At 48.3% G+C, this 17190-nt stretch overlaps 1 protein-coding gene across 2 annotated transcripts in view; it reads right to left on the bottom strand.

Moving 5' to 3' along the window:
- Nucleotides 1-13612: 13612 nt before the first annotated feature.
- The window catches only part of BMF (Bcl2 modifying factor), a 44266-nt gene continuing 40688 nt past the window's right edge, over nucleotides 13613-17190 (bottom strand). Inside the window, exon 5 of one of the 2 annotated variants that reach the window (XM_072865319.1) lies at nucleotides 13613-13847. In XM_072865319.1, the coding sequence (XP_072721420.1) occupies nucleotides 13802-13847 (46 nt within the window). In that variant the 3' untranslated portion in view covers nucleotides 13613-13801. The remainder of the gene's footprint in view (nucleotides 13848-17190) is intronic. The other variant, XM_072865317.1, reaches the window with a different exon arrangement.

Below are 17190 nucleotides of genomic sequence, written 5' to 3'. Positions count from 1 at the left end.
TATTTTTCTGAATCTCATTTTTAAATGCTTAACGAGCATCCACCATCACCATCTCAAGTAAGAAAGATCCTGGGTACAGTTGAAACCAGCCAAAGACATGAAATGAAAAAGCACAGTTTGTTGTGAGTGTTGCAGCTAGAACTGCCAGCTTTGTGATTTTAGTAGAGAAACTTAACCATCAGCACATTGTGACATTTTTGGCGTGATGCATGAGGATGCGTGGGTGGATTGCAATGCCACATGTTGTTATTTCAGTGCATTATCATCATCAGGGTTTATTGAAGCGTTGCTGTGTTTCAGCAGAACATCATTATCTCCTGCAGCAGCTTCAGCTCAGCCAATCCTACTAGGTTCACAGCGATTAAGTGTCTAAAAAAAAATCTGTTTTGCCTAGATTTGCATCTTAATATTCTAGCAAACCAGATAACTGGAAGCAATTTCATAGAAAATGATTTTAAAATGTAGTTTATGTATACATTCATACCGGAGGCCTGATTCTCACTTCAGTCTTTTCAGAGAAGGGAAACATGCCTTGTTACTTTTGCAAATAATCATGCAGTTTCCATTTCAGACAATAACTGTAATTAAAGAATATATTAAAGAGAATCAAAACAAACAATTTTCTTCCAAAAAGGTAAAACGCTTCTAAAAAGTATCAATTATGAATTATTCTTCTAATTCCCTGGTACCTTATGGGCACAAAGAATGATCCTGCTGCAACTTTTTGTCAAGGAGAGATGCAAATAATACAATTAGCTTGTTAAAAAAAAATTGATCCAATCTTGAAATACTGTGGTAAATATCAACTATGCCTTCCAGACACAAAGCTTTAAATTAACACTAATGGAAATCATAGGATGAAAGCCTTCCTTGCCACAATGAAAATATGGGGCACACAATGCACAAACTTAGCTGAATTTGAAAGAGAATCCAGAATATTTCGTCTGTAGTCATTTAAGTTAGGATCTGTTAAGCACAGTTGAGTATGCATTTGGATAGTAGCTTCCCACACAGGCTTTGGCCTAGAGCTGTGCTGAGATTATTTTATCCACGTGAAGGACCTCTGTGTCCCTATTACCAGGAAATAGTTAATATTCTTTCCCACTGGGGCCCACATGCACCTGCACAACTGTGGTGTGTGGTTTCTTCTTGCAGCTGCATCTGTGACTCTGCTGCTGCCTGTGTAGAGGTTTTAAAGTGTAAATGGAGAGTTGGTGAGGCTACCCTTCAGTGGTAATGCAGCCTCAAGGGCTGCTGCAGAAGCGGCGAAACCACTCTTAGTAAAGAAGCACTTTCAGTAAAGCGTGTTTCTCAGCTCTTAATGTTATATCCCACCTTGCTCTGGAAAATTCAAAGCATATTATAAATACCAGTTAATACTGTATCCTCACGATGCCATTCTGGAGTTGCTGTCTATTATTATCTTGATTTTTCCAGAGGAAGAAAATGGGACTGTGAGACCTTAACTAATTTTCCTAAGGTCACCAAGAGCAAGCCTGTGGCAGAGCCAGATATACGATGCAGATCTTTCCCAGCCCTGTAGTTTGGCTGCTCAGCCACTCTGCTGCTCCCTTAGTTTGCTATCGGAATCCCTGGAGCAAAAGGAGGACTATTTTTGCCCCAATTGCTAAAACCCATCGTTCACAATATCTGCTCCTTCTCAGGAATGAGAAGATTATGAGGGTCAGTAGTCAGAAGAGAGTTATCAGCTAGCCCTGGGCTCCAGCAGCAGTGATTAGGATCATCTGTTATTAACCACAGACGCATGCTCTGGAGCAGAAGTGCTCCATTCCCCTCTGCATTCGAGATCTGTCTGGTGTGAGGGTGATATATGGGAGGGAAGAGATTGTGTTCGCTGATTCTACAAGGTGATGTGATTTAGAGGAGCTAGATGGTTGTTTTACTCTATTCACATCATGTGATCCCCTTAAGGCTCATATACCACTGAAGGATCGCCAGAGCCAAAGGACTGCTTGCCCTTTGCACTCTTTTTTTGCACTGTTCCTTCCCCCAGCACACTGTTCCCCATAGTGTGGTGGGAGAGCGACAATTGGCACATAAGCCAAATCTGCTGCTTTTGGGCTGGTGGAGATTTTTCTCCTCCAGGCAACATTTTTAAGCCAAGGATTTCAGTGTCAACCTCGCTTTTAAAAGAGTGTGTGCTGTTATCTTTAGGTTTACAACTTTCTGAAAAGAAAAGGAGATTTATGGGAAGAAAATGAGAGTGCATATGCACACCTTATCATGCAACACAGGCAGACAAACGTAGCTACACGAAGAATTACTGCATGCGGTTGTTGGTGCGTGGTTGCACAGGGAGTTTTAATTTGTGTTCATGCACAGGGCTGCTCATTTCAAGCAAAAAGACTACCAGGGTGAGAGATCATGTAAGTGGAAAGAGATGCTGGCTGTGTTTTCTGTGTGTACCTTTTGGTGTAAAAATTATCCCTGTCTGCTCTAACAGTAGCTATATTTAGGTTAAAAACACAAAATGTCTCAGCATAAATCACTGCAGTTTTTCTTTCTTTCAGAGACTTGATTCTCCCCCTTCCCCCCCCTGCTTCTTGGCTTTGTTTTATTTAACCTAAAATAAAAGTCTCCTGAATTTTTTTGTGAGTAGGAAAAACCTGTCCCTCTGTTGCACAGCAAGTGACCCTCACTTTATCTGGTTTAGAAGAAAAAAAGTTTAAGGAAAGATTCCTGGGGAATGTCTTATTACTGCCATAACCCTAAGGCTTGATAAGAACCCCATCGAGCTGATATACCCACACATATATATGTAACAGGTGGCCCCTGCTCCCAAACAACCTGCTCCCAAAGAGAATGAGGCATTTTCTCACAATATTTAGATGCTATAAACATTTTGAAACTCCTGCTCAGAGCCTTCATGCACACAGTCAAACCCCTGCTCAGCAGCAGCTGCCCCTCGCCTATGCTGCCTGAATGGCCAGGCCACATTGCAGCAAGTTTAACTTGAAGGAAAGAAAACTGGAGGACAAGGCTTCATGGTCACCTGCCCTTTACACACTGAGCATTCAAACATTAGAGCTTCCCTTAAGGAAGTGAAGGATCCACCTCTGAATTTCTTTTCTGGCATCTGGCACCTCTGAGGAGAGCAGCTTCATCATTAGGCTACTAGATGTCCTGGGCAAGTCACTTGTCTGTGGAAGCTTTTCCACTTGTTATAACTTATGCATAGGGACTCAACACTCTTGCAACTCTCCTGCAAATAAATACCCCCTGCAGGAGGCAAGAAAATCGGGGGGGGGGGGGGGTGTTTCTCCCCTTTAATTCTATGTCTGCCCCATTTTAGACAGAAGGCAAGAGCTAAAGCAGGAAAGCAAATGCTAGTGAACCTTTTGCCTCAACTGTGGAGCACCTGGATCCAACATCTGTTACTAGTCAAGCTGAATACGAATTAAAAAAAGGAGAAAGATTGGACTACTAATGACTCAAATCATGGTAGGAGATACCCAGCTTGGACACCTAGCTCAAGGAGAGCCTCACAGCTGCAAGCGGTAAGCGAACAGCAATCCCTTCCTCTGCTCTGGAGCTAAGGCACTTGAATACTTTTGTGAGACTTGAGGCTAAAGGTTGCTTGTTGGCTGGTTTGGTGGCTCCTCAGGCCTTTGCTGGACTCTGAGGTTCCTCCTCTCTAGCAAGGAGAAACAGCTCTCCTGTCACCTGGTAGGGACAGCCTCAATGCCTGAAGGCTGTGCCTCCACCTGGGCCACCGCTGAGCTCTGCCTGGAGGTCAGGTGCTGCAGCAGAGCAGCCTTCATCCTTTGCATCTGCAGACCGGCCATCGCAGGCTTGCTCCCCTGCACCTCAGTGGGTGTCACTTCTTATCTGTGCCCCATGCATTTAACATCTGATATGAAATGCAATGAAACCGTCTGCCTCTGGCCATACCGAAGAAATTCATAGTACTACCAGTAACACCAAATAAGGCAATAAAAGACATTGCTTATTTTGCACAACCTTTTATTTTCCTCCCTAGAACTATTTTTAGTTAAACAGTTTTCTGCCAAAAGAGCTCTGTCTGTGTCCAGGACTGCCCTGGTCATCGGGGCTGTTACCAGGGACTCGAGCTTTATGGCCCTCATAACTCGGGAGGGCGAAAGGTCAGGCTGTGGAGCCTTTGTGTCAGCTCCACATTTCTCTTTAAACACATGTGAGAGACAAAGCTCCCCTGAGACTCCCATGGAAACTGCCTCCGGGGGAGGGGAGAGGGTGAGAGAGCACTGGCCTGGCAGATAAAAGCAACATCAAAAGGAGCAGGGAGCAGCTGTCCATCTGGAGAAGCAAACTTTTTTTTTCCTTCTTCTTCTTTTAGGAGAAAGAGACTGTCTCAAAGGATAGTCTCAAAAAATTTTGCATGGAAGGAGGAAAAAGAAAAAAACAAACCAACAACCAACCCACCGGCAAGGGGGAGGGCAGAAAAGCCCCCGCAGCAAACAGAAGGAGGTGCTGCTTGGCAAAAATCCCAGGCTGAATCATTTAAATCACTTTTAGTGCCTCCAAATGCAAGTCGCTGCCTCTGTTTATACAGTCACAGCGAGAGACCTGAAGAGAATACATTTCCCAAAGCAACATCTGAGCTCGGGAATGAATCAAAACTCACTTCATACGCTGCAAACCCCCATCCCTCTAACCAAGCTTTTGTTCTGTTGCTGGGTTTGGTGTCAGCCTCCATCCCCACAAGAGAAAACCCACAGCTTGATGACCAGATAGCTGAGCATGTTTACGATAGGGAGGATTTCACTACACAGGCTTTCCAGTATGCGTAATTGCCAATAATAAACAGTCTGCATATAGGTAATTGTTGACCAACACACCAAGGTAGGTGTAATCCTTCAGTGCTCAAACTGACAAATTCCACATTCTTATCATTGGATTTACAGATACAAAAAGCGCTTCTCCCAGGCTGTAACTATTAAAATAGTTACTCAAACACAACACGTACTCACCCCAAAATCAAAACAAAACTGCAGTCAAACTCAACAAATTCAGCAGCGCATCCCAGTCTGCATCGTAAACGGGACAGACAGGGCTACCTCCCACTCCTCCCCTCGTTCGAGGGCTTCCCATCATGTCTCCTTGCACCTGAAGACACTTAAAAAGATACTGACAATATATTTCACTTTTCAATATATGTTGAAAATACCTTTTCAAAAACAGACAGCAATATAAAAACCAATAAAGTCTAATTCTTGTTTTTCACCAATCCAACTCTTTCAGTATTGTGAATCTGAAGGTTTGAAATTATTTGAGTACCCGAGAGGATGCCAGGCTGTGACTGCTGGAAACTTTTAACCTCTGCTTCAATAAGGTGAAGATGTTGCAAATGGCCTGTAACATGTGTTTATCTATCCTGTGTGATTCGTAACATGAAAATACCTAGTGGCTTACCACGCATCCAGGAACGTACTCCGTACCGAAGGGAGAAGGGATGAAGGGATGGATACAACAGCCCTGTGCCCCCGTGAGGTGGGTCGGCACCCCGGGATGTGTGCTGGGGAGCTCCCTGCCCGCAGAGTCCAGCGCTGCGTCATCGCCCAGATGCGGGAACGAGATCTTCCTTCCTCTCCGCAGTGTGGGTACGAGCCATGGCCAGAGGCAGGTACCTGGCTAACCGGAGCGGACCGGCAGTCTGCCCCGCAATGGCAGTCCCCGACACCCTGTGGGGTGCTTCACATGCGTGCCTGAAAACAACTCAGCCTATGCAATAGCATTTATGCGGGGCTTTGGCATGTGCGGGAAGGCGATGGAAAGCATGACCCCATTTGTGATTCACCCTGGGACATTCACCAGCATGTCTTCATGTCACCCCAGCAGCCTGGGGTGCTCCCAAAAGCCTGGGTGGCACCCAAAGGGCAGGTGAGCGTGCCAGACACTCAGGCATACTGCAGGCAGTGCTACAGGCCTCGCCGGCCTTGGGGAAGAGAGCAGGAGCTGTGGGGGGATCTCCTGGGAACAAGATGTCATCCTAAGCAGAGTAGGCAGAGGGCAATGCTCCCACCCCGTACTGGCAGGGATTAGTTTAGCCGACTTTCAACAACAGGCACCTGTGGCTCCCTGGTGCACCTCAGGAAGATGGAGACCTCCATCTGCAGCACCGTGACTCCCGCCGCACCCTCCTGCCCCCAGCCCAGGCGTCCCCTGCGCCGAGGGCAGAGCCAGCCCCTGCGCTCCTCGCAGAGCCGACTCCCACCTCACGCCTCCCCGCTGCTGGGATAATAAATACCTCACGCCTGAGCGCAGCGCGCGGCCAGGCTGCTCTCCCGCTCCCTGACGGCACGTCCAGGGGCGGCAGATTGGCAGGTTGCTGGAGGAGGCGAACCTCGCGGGCTGGCGGGCGGCCAGGCTGCCGTGGCCTCCTGCCACAGCCCCTGCCTCTCGCAGGGCCAGCCTGCCAGACACGTCCCCCCGTCGCGTGACAGGCCACTGGGTTGTCTCACACGCTAGAAAAGATTTGAGAGGTCTGCTTCATCACCAGGAGGCCCGTGCAGGGTCCCCTTCGCTGTCCTCACCCAGCCCGGGGTTTAGAGGGGCTCTGGCGGGTGAGCTTCCTCCCAGTTTTGGTCCGGAATTGGTGCCCAGAGTACTGCAGATGACTTCAGATGCTTTTCATCCCCCCTTATTTCTGATGGGGATACCCTGTTTTTACTCTTGTTTGTGTTTTGCAATCCGCTGTCAAGGTTACCTGGGCAGAGACGTTCCCTTCCCATTCGCCATCAGTGCAGAAAGGCCTGCAACCCGGGAGAGCCCGGGACCCACACCAACCCACTTGCTGGGATGTCGGTACGGGCGAGGTCTTGTCAAATTTGCACCCAAAAAGCCAGCGTTTCTTTCATACCTGAGGTGTGTCAGTAGTCGCTGGCTGGTCCAAAAGTCTTTTACCCAAAAGCCGGGTTGTGTGTGAGTCGCCACATGTCAAACTGCTACTTCCAGCCCCACTGTCCTGGTACGTCTCCAGTCCCAGCTTCCACAGTGGGAACAAGCACAGAGCCTCTCCTTCCAAGTGGCTCTGGCGCCTGGTCCTGCTCGCAGCCCCACAAACCCTAAAGTTGGCTCTGATGGCCTTGGTGAAGAAGAGAGTGCTGTTTTTTCCTCAAGAGTGGGCTATCTGCCAGGAACCACAGATTCAAATTGTGGTGAAGGCAAGGGCTGCCCATACATCTACATTTTCAGATACGTCCTCTTTTTCCACACATAAATATCTCCAGTTGGATCTTTTTGGGGTTTTTTTTTTGTTTAAGCTTTATAGATTTCTCATGGTTTTCCAAATATCTGGTTGGCCCATCAGGTCAAAAGCCCCTTGCTACACTGCAGCACATCTCAGAGTCTCAAACAGGTACCCAGGAACCACCCCGGGGTACCTGGGACAGGCAGCACCCCAACCCACACTCTTGTGCACATGCACTGTGCTAAAAGAGCCACATGAAGTAAGGCCGATGCACAGACCTACTGCGTGTGTACTGTCCGATATATCTCAATATCGATCTATCTAAAATGTAAAGAATAACTGTACAGGGCACATGCATACACCTGATACTTCCTGGAAGCACCAGACCTGCTTACGCCATGCACTTACTGTGCGTCTGTCTGCAAAATCTTGACCGGAAATATAGGAGCCCTAGAGGAGAATTTGCTGCAAATGTGTTATACTCCAGCCTACTTGGTCTATTCTTAGTGTCTTCCCAACCATAGGAACGGGTCACATTAACAGGTTGGTACTTGTGTGATCTCTTTGATTCCTCCCGATTACCTCCCAGCTGTGTCTAGAGCAGAAGTTTCTGACATTGCTCACTGCTGTTGTGGCCACTTCTGCTCATGTAGTGCACACCATCCTAAGGCTACTCATCTCATTTCTCCATCACCCCATGCCACAGGACTTACACCCCACAGCTCTGATGGCTTAGATGGAATTACTCCAGACATAGCTGAATATAATTTTCATCAGAATCTGGCCTTCATTTTAACTGCATTTAGCCCTTGACTATATTTCAAGTGTGTTTCATCTTCTACAGACCTTTAAAATACTCTTGTATTTGTGCACTGTTGTAATGAGTGCAGCCCGGGAGCTGCTCTGATCAGCCAGGCAGAATGTGTGGATGCAAGACGAGGTGTTTCTGATGGCTGGACTGAAGCTGAGACATGTGCCTCTACTGGATAGCCATCCGAGTCCAAATCTTGCCCTTTTTAGCAAGCTTCATTTGAAGCATGTAAAAAAATTGCTTGCAAAAACAACATCTGAAAAAAATCCTTCCAATTTTAAGGGTAACCATCCAGAATGTTAATTTATTAAAGAAAGTCCCACCAGACCATGCACAGGCTCCGAAGGAAAGGCCCAGAGGAGCATAGTGGACTGAGAGGAAAGCCTGAGAGTTTGTCAGAGCTCTGCTAAGAGTCGCTTTCTTGCTCTTTCCTCATCGAGCACCTCATGTGCTCTGCAGGATTTGAAAGACCCTGAGGAAGATTTTGTGGCCTGCCTCTGCGTAATGAAAGCACTAGTGTTAAAGTGGCACCCTCGTCAAGCACGTGAGGCTTTCCCCAGTGCCCTGAGAAGCCCCTTCCCTGACTCTTTGTTTTGTTTTGCTAAAGCTCTGCCTGTACTGAAGGGGTTACTGTCTCGTACAATATAACAGTGGGGCTGACTTGGCTGGAACAGACATTAACTTCCACAGTAAATCTGGCAGGAGCTGGTAATTACAGAAAAAGCAGCCAGGGGTCATGGCCAGCCAATGCTCTGGAGTAACAGAGCAGAAAATCAAAACAGAGGGGGAAGGGAAATCATATTCATCATAGTCTTAGGGCTGAGGTCGGTCTCCTCCAAACTATCAGGAGCCTGTCGTCAATTGTTATGTTTAGAAGGAGCCTCTGGAAGATGAGGTAATAATAATGTTAAACATTAACTTGTTAGTGCTCCCGCTGCACTGGAAATTCACCTCCACCCCAGCACAGCTGGGAAGGGGGAACGAACGCTCCCTGGAAACAGCCGGCAATACGGTTTGCTAATTGCACTCCTGCATTCGTCCCAGTTCTGGCAGGTTTCTAGAGCTAACACGCGACCCAAAGGTTCCTGCTTTGTGGGTCCTGCGCTCTCGCCCCCGGTCCTGCATTGCTTCAAAGTCTTCCAGCATACGCTTCTCTGCTTGCCGCCGCTCCGGAGCGCGGGCAGCGGGGTGCGGGAGGTCTGCCTGCCTGCCTGCCTGCAGCGCTGCCTCCGAGCTGGCAGGGAGAGCATGCATGCAACTCCTTGACAGGGTGGCAAAGAGTCACGTACGGAGCAGGAGCAAGCATCGAATGCGTGCATGGCATCCCAATAAAGCCTGGGAGAAAAGACGACCGGCTGCGTTACTGCTGTCCTGTAGCTCCTCACAGCTCTGCACTCCAACATCTCTCCTTTCAGCCTGATTTAAATTAGTGGCTGCCCTGTAGCTGTGGCTGTAGGGGGACTAACACTGCCTGAGAGCCCATCCATGAAGGAGTGAGCTCATGGCGGGATGGGAAGGGCTGTAAAATGCAGGGCAACTTACAGATAAAATAGTTACTTTCCTCTGCCACTGAAGAAGTCAGCAGCACTTCAGCATTCATTTGGGCTTCTGCTTGGGCTCTCACATGCACACAAACCGTCACGCCATCCTGCTGGGAAACCCCATCCCTTGACAGTTGCCTGGATTAAACAGACAAGGTCTCATTGCAGAAACAGAGAGGAAAATGGGGCTTTATCCCTGGCCCTGATGCAGCTTGGCACACACCCTCCGATGGCTCCCTGGCCTCACCCAGCCCTTCTGTAAACAGGGGGTATAAAACCTGCCTGAAGGATGTGCTGAGGCTTAAATAATCCACAATTACAGAGCACTGCTGACATCTCCAGATGAGAGCCATTAAAATGGAAAATTCAACTATCAGTTGTAATACAAAAGAACTTGGGGTCTAATGCACAGAAAACATGGATTAACTGATTCAGGTTGAGCTGACCTCTGGAAAAAGTCATTGCCACAGGTTGTCCCATGTGCTTTGTAGACAGTGGCAGCCCCCTTCTTCTTCGAGGGACCAGCCCCTCGCCAGCTGCTGTGGAGGGGGGCCAGACCAAAAGCCCCTTCTCTGCCAGGCTGGTGTCCTGGCTTAGGCTGAGTGATCCTGGATAACGCTGAAGAAATGGTTTGTTTACTCATTAAATGACTAACGAGGTGGCCCCTATCTGCCTCTCTGCATGTCGGGTGTTGCTCAGTGGAGCAGAGATTCAGCAGGCAAGCGGCCGCTGCTGTTAGACATGGTGGGCTACTGACTGGCTCAGAGAAGAGGGTGCAGGAGCTGTACCTGAGGCCAGCCCCTGGTCAGAGCAGCGATTCGTCTGCTGGCACCAACCTGCTGGTTGTATCCCGATCCAGCTTACTCTTTGAGTAGCGCTGGTGTTGCAGGAATCCCATAGGCAGTGTGCAGGGTGGTAAAACAGGCACCTGTCAGTGGATATAAACGCAGCAAAGCGTAAATTATGGCTTTTTCAGATGCACACTGTCTTACACCCTCCCTGCTGCGTCTCACCTTTGTATTCATAAAAACCTATAAAAAATGGAAAAAAAAGGGATACCGGGCTCAGACCTGTAGCCACTCGTTGCTGTACTGCACACACCACCTTGCAGGTCACCCTGTCTCAGCTTTCGCGTTCACTTTAGCCATCTGACACACAAACAAGTTAGTTTAATTCATGACTGCATGTGGAGGGAGCCTTGGTAGCTGCCTGTCGCTAGATGATGGGTAACCAGTGCGTGTCTTCGCTTACAGCAGATGTGATTCAGCCACCGACACGTAGCTTATGGTGAGGAGCGTGGGCGAGAGCCAGCCCTTGCACCGGGGGGCCGGGGTTGCAGCTGGGTAATAACCAGGCTGTGGGCCCAGGCCGTGATGTCCTTGTGTTTCCAGGCTGCTCGGCGGGCTGTGGTGCATGCCTGGGGCTGGGGCTCTGGCTCCTTTTCCTTGTGTTTCTGGTCAAGTAAGAACTGGGAATTAATCTTTTTTCAGAAGATTTCTAGCCCGTTTTCAGCAAGTCCAAGGTGCATAAGCTTCAGGTGTTCACACAACCCACGCAGCGCTTCTCTGAATTGCAGCCTGCTTCTGTTCTGGTGCACACCATGCTGTTCACGGACAACGTGAGCCCATGCAGCCTGGGACCCACCAGTGCTCTGCCACCCAGACTTCGAGGAGGCCAGCTGGCAGCAGCGCAGGAGGACACGCTCTGGGGCAGTCTGAGGGAAGCCAGCACCGTGACTGCCCACGCAGCTCTCTGTTGTCTCGGCACAGTTCCTCCCACGTAGCATTAGCAGGCATCGTTTGCTAGAATTAAGTATCTCTGAGGTAAAAGGTCCAGGTTCAGACCTCTCTGAGGAGGGCCAAACCAAGTGCCACTTGAACTTTTTTAAACCATAAAACGTAAGGACACGCAAAAATAATAGTCCAGGAGTCTTCAGATGTGGGAACAATTCTTACTTTAAATACAAGTGCAATTTTCTCTAACCTCAGTGCCATGATTCAGCATTTCTGAAGTAAATAATTTACAATAACAAAAGCAAGAAACTAAGAGGTTTGTGTGGGATCAAGGTAAAAACGAATTTTGCAACACGAGAGATATGAAAGGTAGATTATCATGAAAACAGGACATCTTGATCCTACCGCTAAGGAAAAGCTGAATCCTCCACCACAAAACCTACTCTGAGTCATTGTTTAATGAACCGAGCATTGCTTGCAAAAACTCAGCTCAGAGCTCTTTTTTTCAGATAATAAAAACAGTGCTGATATTTTTATATTGAGTTAATGGTCTTGAAGAAGAGCCACAAAATTGTACTTTGCTGTACAAACTCCTACTGAAGAGGAGAAGTAAATCTGGAGGGTAACAAAAAGATTCTGGATGCACTGTTTACTTAACCCCCCCGAACCTCTTCTTTTCCTCCCACACAAGCACCTAAACCCACTTGTGTGCTTGTTGGGAATTATGAGGTCTGTTCTCCAGGTTGCGGGGTTTTACAGTATGATTCAAAGAAAAGTAGAAACCGTCCTGTGCTCTCCTTGTGTCTGCCAGCTCTGCTGACACTGAGGAGGAGGATGCCAGCATAGCTTAAATCTCAGCAGACCTTTACAGAGCTGGCTCAGTGTTTCTATCCACATTTTACAGCCGGAGAAACACGTTCAAAGGCAGGACCTTGACAGTACCAGTGTGCTTTTACAAAACTGAGTCAGCTGCCCCAGAGTTAGGAAGATGAGCCCTGGCATAGGCACGTCTCCTTTTCTGGCAGCAGAGTCCCGAAGACAGCTGAAAGCCCCTCTGTCTACAACCATCGCACGCAGTGCTAATGCTGCTGCTCCAGTATTAGCAAGAAGGGATTTCTATGAAAATTTTGTCCGGGCCGGGCAAAGCTTAAGCGGTTTGCCCAGGACCAGCGTACAGGTTGGTGTCAGAACCAGGAAAGGTAGCTGTATCTCTGGCTCCCAGCAGTTCAGGATGTGTGTAGACAATTGGGCTGGGAGCTTGTCATCACCTCTGATGAGGAAAGTGAAAGAGGGAGGCCTCTTGGAGAGCATTAGTGCTTTTATTGCAGAGAGATATTACAAAAGATTGTACAGTGGAACATGTTCCAGAATCAGGAGGGAACTCAACCCTAAATCTTTTGATTCCTTTTGCAGCTGGAAACATGTCACAGCAGGATCCACTGCAGGTCCTAGTGCTGGAAAACAGTGGAGATAAACGGTACAAGAAGGTTTTTCTCATATAAAAACAGCACTTTTTTTTCTGACATGAAATTGTTTTCACACCAGGCCTCTCCCTGACACGAGGAGAAGGACCGCGACAGGCTGAGGGATGAGGGGATGTGGCATGTGACGTGAAGGTGGAACTCACCAGTCGATCGAAGCGATGTTGATCTAAATTATACTGCACTTTACCGCCGCGTGACCCTTTTTCTTACCCTTTGACGGGGCTTTCTGAACGCTTCCGACAGAGAGTTCCGTACTTGGGGCGCAGGATTTCAGGTACCTGCAACTGCAAAACTGGGTGAGGAACAGCCTGAGAGCTTGACTCCCTCACCTTGAACCTCCTTGAATGTGGTCAGGGCATAGCCAAGCACTGATGTGTGAAAGGCAGCATTTGCTTGCTCACTCATTTGCTTTCAACCTCCACCCCCCATAGCCATTGAAATGTTGCTTTTGGCAAGAACTGGGGCACAGGGGAGGGACAATTACCACTAGCACTCATTGTTTGCAGAATGTTTTTCTTAATGCCTTAGAAAAAAAAGAAAAGGGTCAGGTTGAAAGGTCAGCCGACCTCTTTGTTTTCTTTGGAATGAGAGATTCAAACCCTTCAGAAAATGTTTTATTAGCTCTTCTGAATTTCACTTTCCGCAGAGGTTTTCTCTCCAGGCAATGTTTAGAGGCACCAGCAAGGAATGCCCACGTTCATCAAGCTGAAGGTGATTTAAGGAGAAGAACAAAATCTGCACCTTGGCTAGTGGAAAGCAATACTTTGCATCAAATGTTGTTATGAAAGAAAAAACCCGCTTGCTTGCTGAGGAAGGAGCTTGGGGAGTGAGCAAAGGGCTGTGGAGTCAGCTTTACCTTAGCCCTGCTCAGCAGGAACTGGAAGACTCCTCCAGTTTGACCCAACCAACCATCAGCTACTCACACCAGGAGCGTTTGCAGTCCCAGCCATAGGTGACAAATGCTTTTAGCACAACTCCACGCAAGGTGCATTCCACATGTCGGCCTCTGTGGGCGCAGGCCCAGCCCGGCGGCAGGCTGGCACTCAGCAGAGCAGGGCTGGGGCTATGCCTGCGTGACCCCCTTTCTCCCTGTGGAAAAACACAAAAAAATGAGATTCCTCTCCTTTGTGAAGGGCTTTCAAACCTGATGACAAAAGGCAGTATTCAGAGCTGGAAACTATTATGGTTTTTCTTTGGAGGCATTCAGTCCAGGACAGGTTGGGGATTCAGCAGTAAATGAGGATAAGAAATGCCATTTACTATAGCGTATAGGTGAAATAAAAGACTTCATTCCCTTCATTTTGGAAACTTTACTGGCCACCGTATATTTGGTAAAGTGTGTTTTCGAAGCAATCCAGGTAGTTCCATTCATGGTAATGGCACTAAGAAAGACTGATTTCTTCCTCCTTTTCATTTCCATGGTTGCAGTCATTGAGATGTAAAAGACATGGGCTCCAAACAGAGATGTTCCAGCAGTCAGGGCCATCAAAACGGTGTGGGGGCCCTTTCTTCCCAGACACTGAAAAAGCTTGAGTTTTTCATTCATACTTCTCAAAATGCTTCACAGCAGGAGTAGGTACCACTTCCCCCTCCACCCTACTCTAGCACACAAGTGCCAAGCCCACCTGACGTTGCTAACATGTTTATAGCTGATTGTGGGGATGTGAGTTGCAAACACAGGCATGTCTGTGCATGGCAATAAGCAGGCCCATGTCAGAGATCCAAGAAATAGGTCTAAATAAACCAGTACAACACCGGGTGAAGAAAGTAGCTCAGCTCTTGGAAGCAGGACAGCTGTGTCAGCAGGGTATCCACGCTGGAGGTAGCCCAGCTGATAAACCTGCTACTTGAAGTTGCTGCAGCACTCATCCAGCGTGGCTGCTGGGCTTCCAGGCTCCAAGGCGATGGTTCTTCTGGTTTGGGAGAGAGCGCAGGCACTGCTGCACCACAGTCCACGAAGCACTGCAGACACCGTTTCTTTGGATGTGGGAACTGGGGGGATGCCTTTTACCAGCCGTCCACAGCCCCTTCCTATTTACACATCACTCATTAATGCTTCTGGGTGACAACTTCCACCAGCTCAGGAAGAGGCTGGCTTAGCGGTGGCTCCCCACAGGTGTCAGCCCACCCCCAGTGCAAGCCATTAGGAGGGCTTTCCTTCCTCAGCAGGCCCCCCGCCTCTGGATTCAACACACAGCTCAGAAGACAAGCCCAGATAGGGCTTTTCTTTACAGAAGCAATCTTGCTCCCCTCACCCAAAATAGCACTGCCCAGCTGCATGGCCTGGCTGTCCCCTTTGCAGTACCACCAAGCCCTGCTTCACCCAAGGACACCAGAGTCTCTGGGTGGCGGAGAGGACAGGGATGGTGCAGGCTCATCCTCTGTAGTTTCACCAGACAGGCATTTTGGGCGACTACCCCAGTTTGGGATGGCAATTTGATCCTGCAGCATAAATCTATGGCTTACAAACCGGAGCAGCGTGAGTTTTGGAGATAGGCACCCTGCGTGAATACGAGCTACAAAAACAGAGTCCTGACCCTCTCCTCAGGCAGGGTAACCAACGCCCTGGCAGCTCCGCGAGCGCTTTGACTCTGTTACCTAATCTCCAGCTGTGGGCTCCACGCCGTGCCAAGTCTCCTTTGGCTCTGTCTAGTAATAATCGTTTCTGGAGTCCCGCCAGGGCCTCCTGCCAGTTCCAGTCACACTCTGCTAATGCAAGAGGCAGAGTTTATTAATTCATCGCCAAGGCCCATTGTCTGAGACACTGCCTGGCTGTTTATTTACTCCAATATGGTCTGTATTTACTCAGACAGAGCAAGCGAGGGGACTTTGTTTAACTTTGCAAGACCTTCTGCTGGAGGAGACATGTGACCTTATGCAGAACTTCAGATAAATGTTCAGAGCTCGGGAAGGACCTTTTTTTTTTTAAGCATGGCCTCAAATAACACCGGTAGCCAGTATTGACAAACTGTAGCAAAGTGTAATAAAGGAAAGGAAAACATAATAGAGTTCTCATTTGAAATACATTTGTGAGTGTTTTGAAGATAAAAGGAGAAAAACAAGTGTGTACCCTAGGACTGAGGCCATGAGATAGGGATTTGCAGCAAAGGGAAAGGGCTTTGCTTAAAGAAAGGGACAAGTCAAGACATGTTAACCTGAGGCCACCCTCCCCTTTCCACTGACCTCCAGCAGCGTGCGGCTGTGATTGGAGGTGGGAAGAGGCTTCTGCAGAGGGCACCCGATGGCAGCATCCTGGCTGCCATACGAAAGGGCACACAAGGAGACCAGTTGTAAAGCTCAGTAAAGCTTTGTCCATCAGGAGAGTATTTTTTCGAGGCCATGCTGCTGTACTGGCATAACCCTCGGTGTGCATTTCTGTTGGAGTAAAGGTGTCTTCTGCTAATGCAATTGAAGCTGCAGATTAAATACTGTGTTTTCTTCAGCAATAAAACCTATTTAAGGAACTCCTCCCTTCTTGTCCTTGCTCTCACCTTTGCACTGCTCTCAGTTGCACCTTCCTTTGTTGTGAAATTGTGCTGTAGACTGAATCTTTGCAAGGATCTCAGTTTAGGAAAGAAGAAAAACCCCCAAACAAACTTTTTCCCCCATAACATAGGACATTTGCAGTCCTGGGTAAAGCACCTTCGTGTACATGTATACTGGGTAAGCTCAGTTCAGAGAAAGGCTACTCTATTATTTTAATCCTACTGGTTTATTTAATGTGGTGGAAATTGTGCATGCATGTATGTGTGTATACAAACATACACTGCTTACATGCACGTGTGTATTTAGAGAGGCAGTCCCCCTGGGAGAGGGGGTAGGGAAAAATACGGCAAGCTGAACAGTGCATGCTCTTGTCTGGCTTGTTTTAAGTCAGATCCTCAATGCTATTGTAACATGGTTTTGTATTTAATTTCCTGTGTTTGTAACTCAAGCCAACTTCCAGTGTTGCTTGTGTGAGTGTTTGTTTGGGTTTCTCTGAGGGCCTTTCTTTTGTTGGAAAGTGTGAGGATTTTAACGTAGCTGTTAACACCGCACTAAAAAGCCTGATCTTGTTTTCATTGGGGCAACTGCTCAAAGACCCTTCTGCTGGCAGTGGGAGTGGTGCTGGAGTCCAGCACCAGCACCTCCACGCACCCGCCATACCTCTGGCTGGGGACACTGGGGGGAAATTTTGCTCCCACTGTGCACCAATATGAAAGACCCGTATGTCTTCAGGGCAGCAGCAAGCCCGGGCTGTGACTGACTGAGCAGGTGGATTTAGTTCCTGCAGCTCCCTAAGTTTTCTTACCTTTGCTGGACACGCTCCCACCTCTGCAGGGAGGTGAGCAGGACACGCTGCACTGGCCAGCCCGTGCCACCGCTTCATGCATTCATGCAGACCAACTAAATGAGCCCAGCTGTCAAGCCAGCGTGTCAAAGCCTGCGGTCT

Source organism: Ciconia boyciana, chromosome 6 (genome assembly GCF_034638445.1).
Source record: "Ciconia boyciana chromosome 6, ASM3463844v1, whole genome shotgun sequence".
NCBI classification, from domain to species: Eukaryota; Metazoa; Chordata; class Aves; order Ciconiiformes; family Ciconiidae; genus Ciconia; species Ciconia boyciana.
This window is presented reverse-complemented; position numbering and strand designations above follow the sequence as displayed.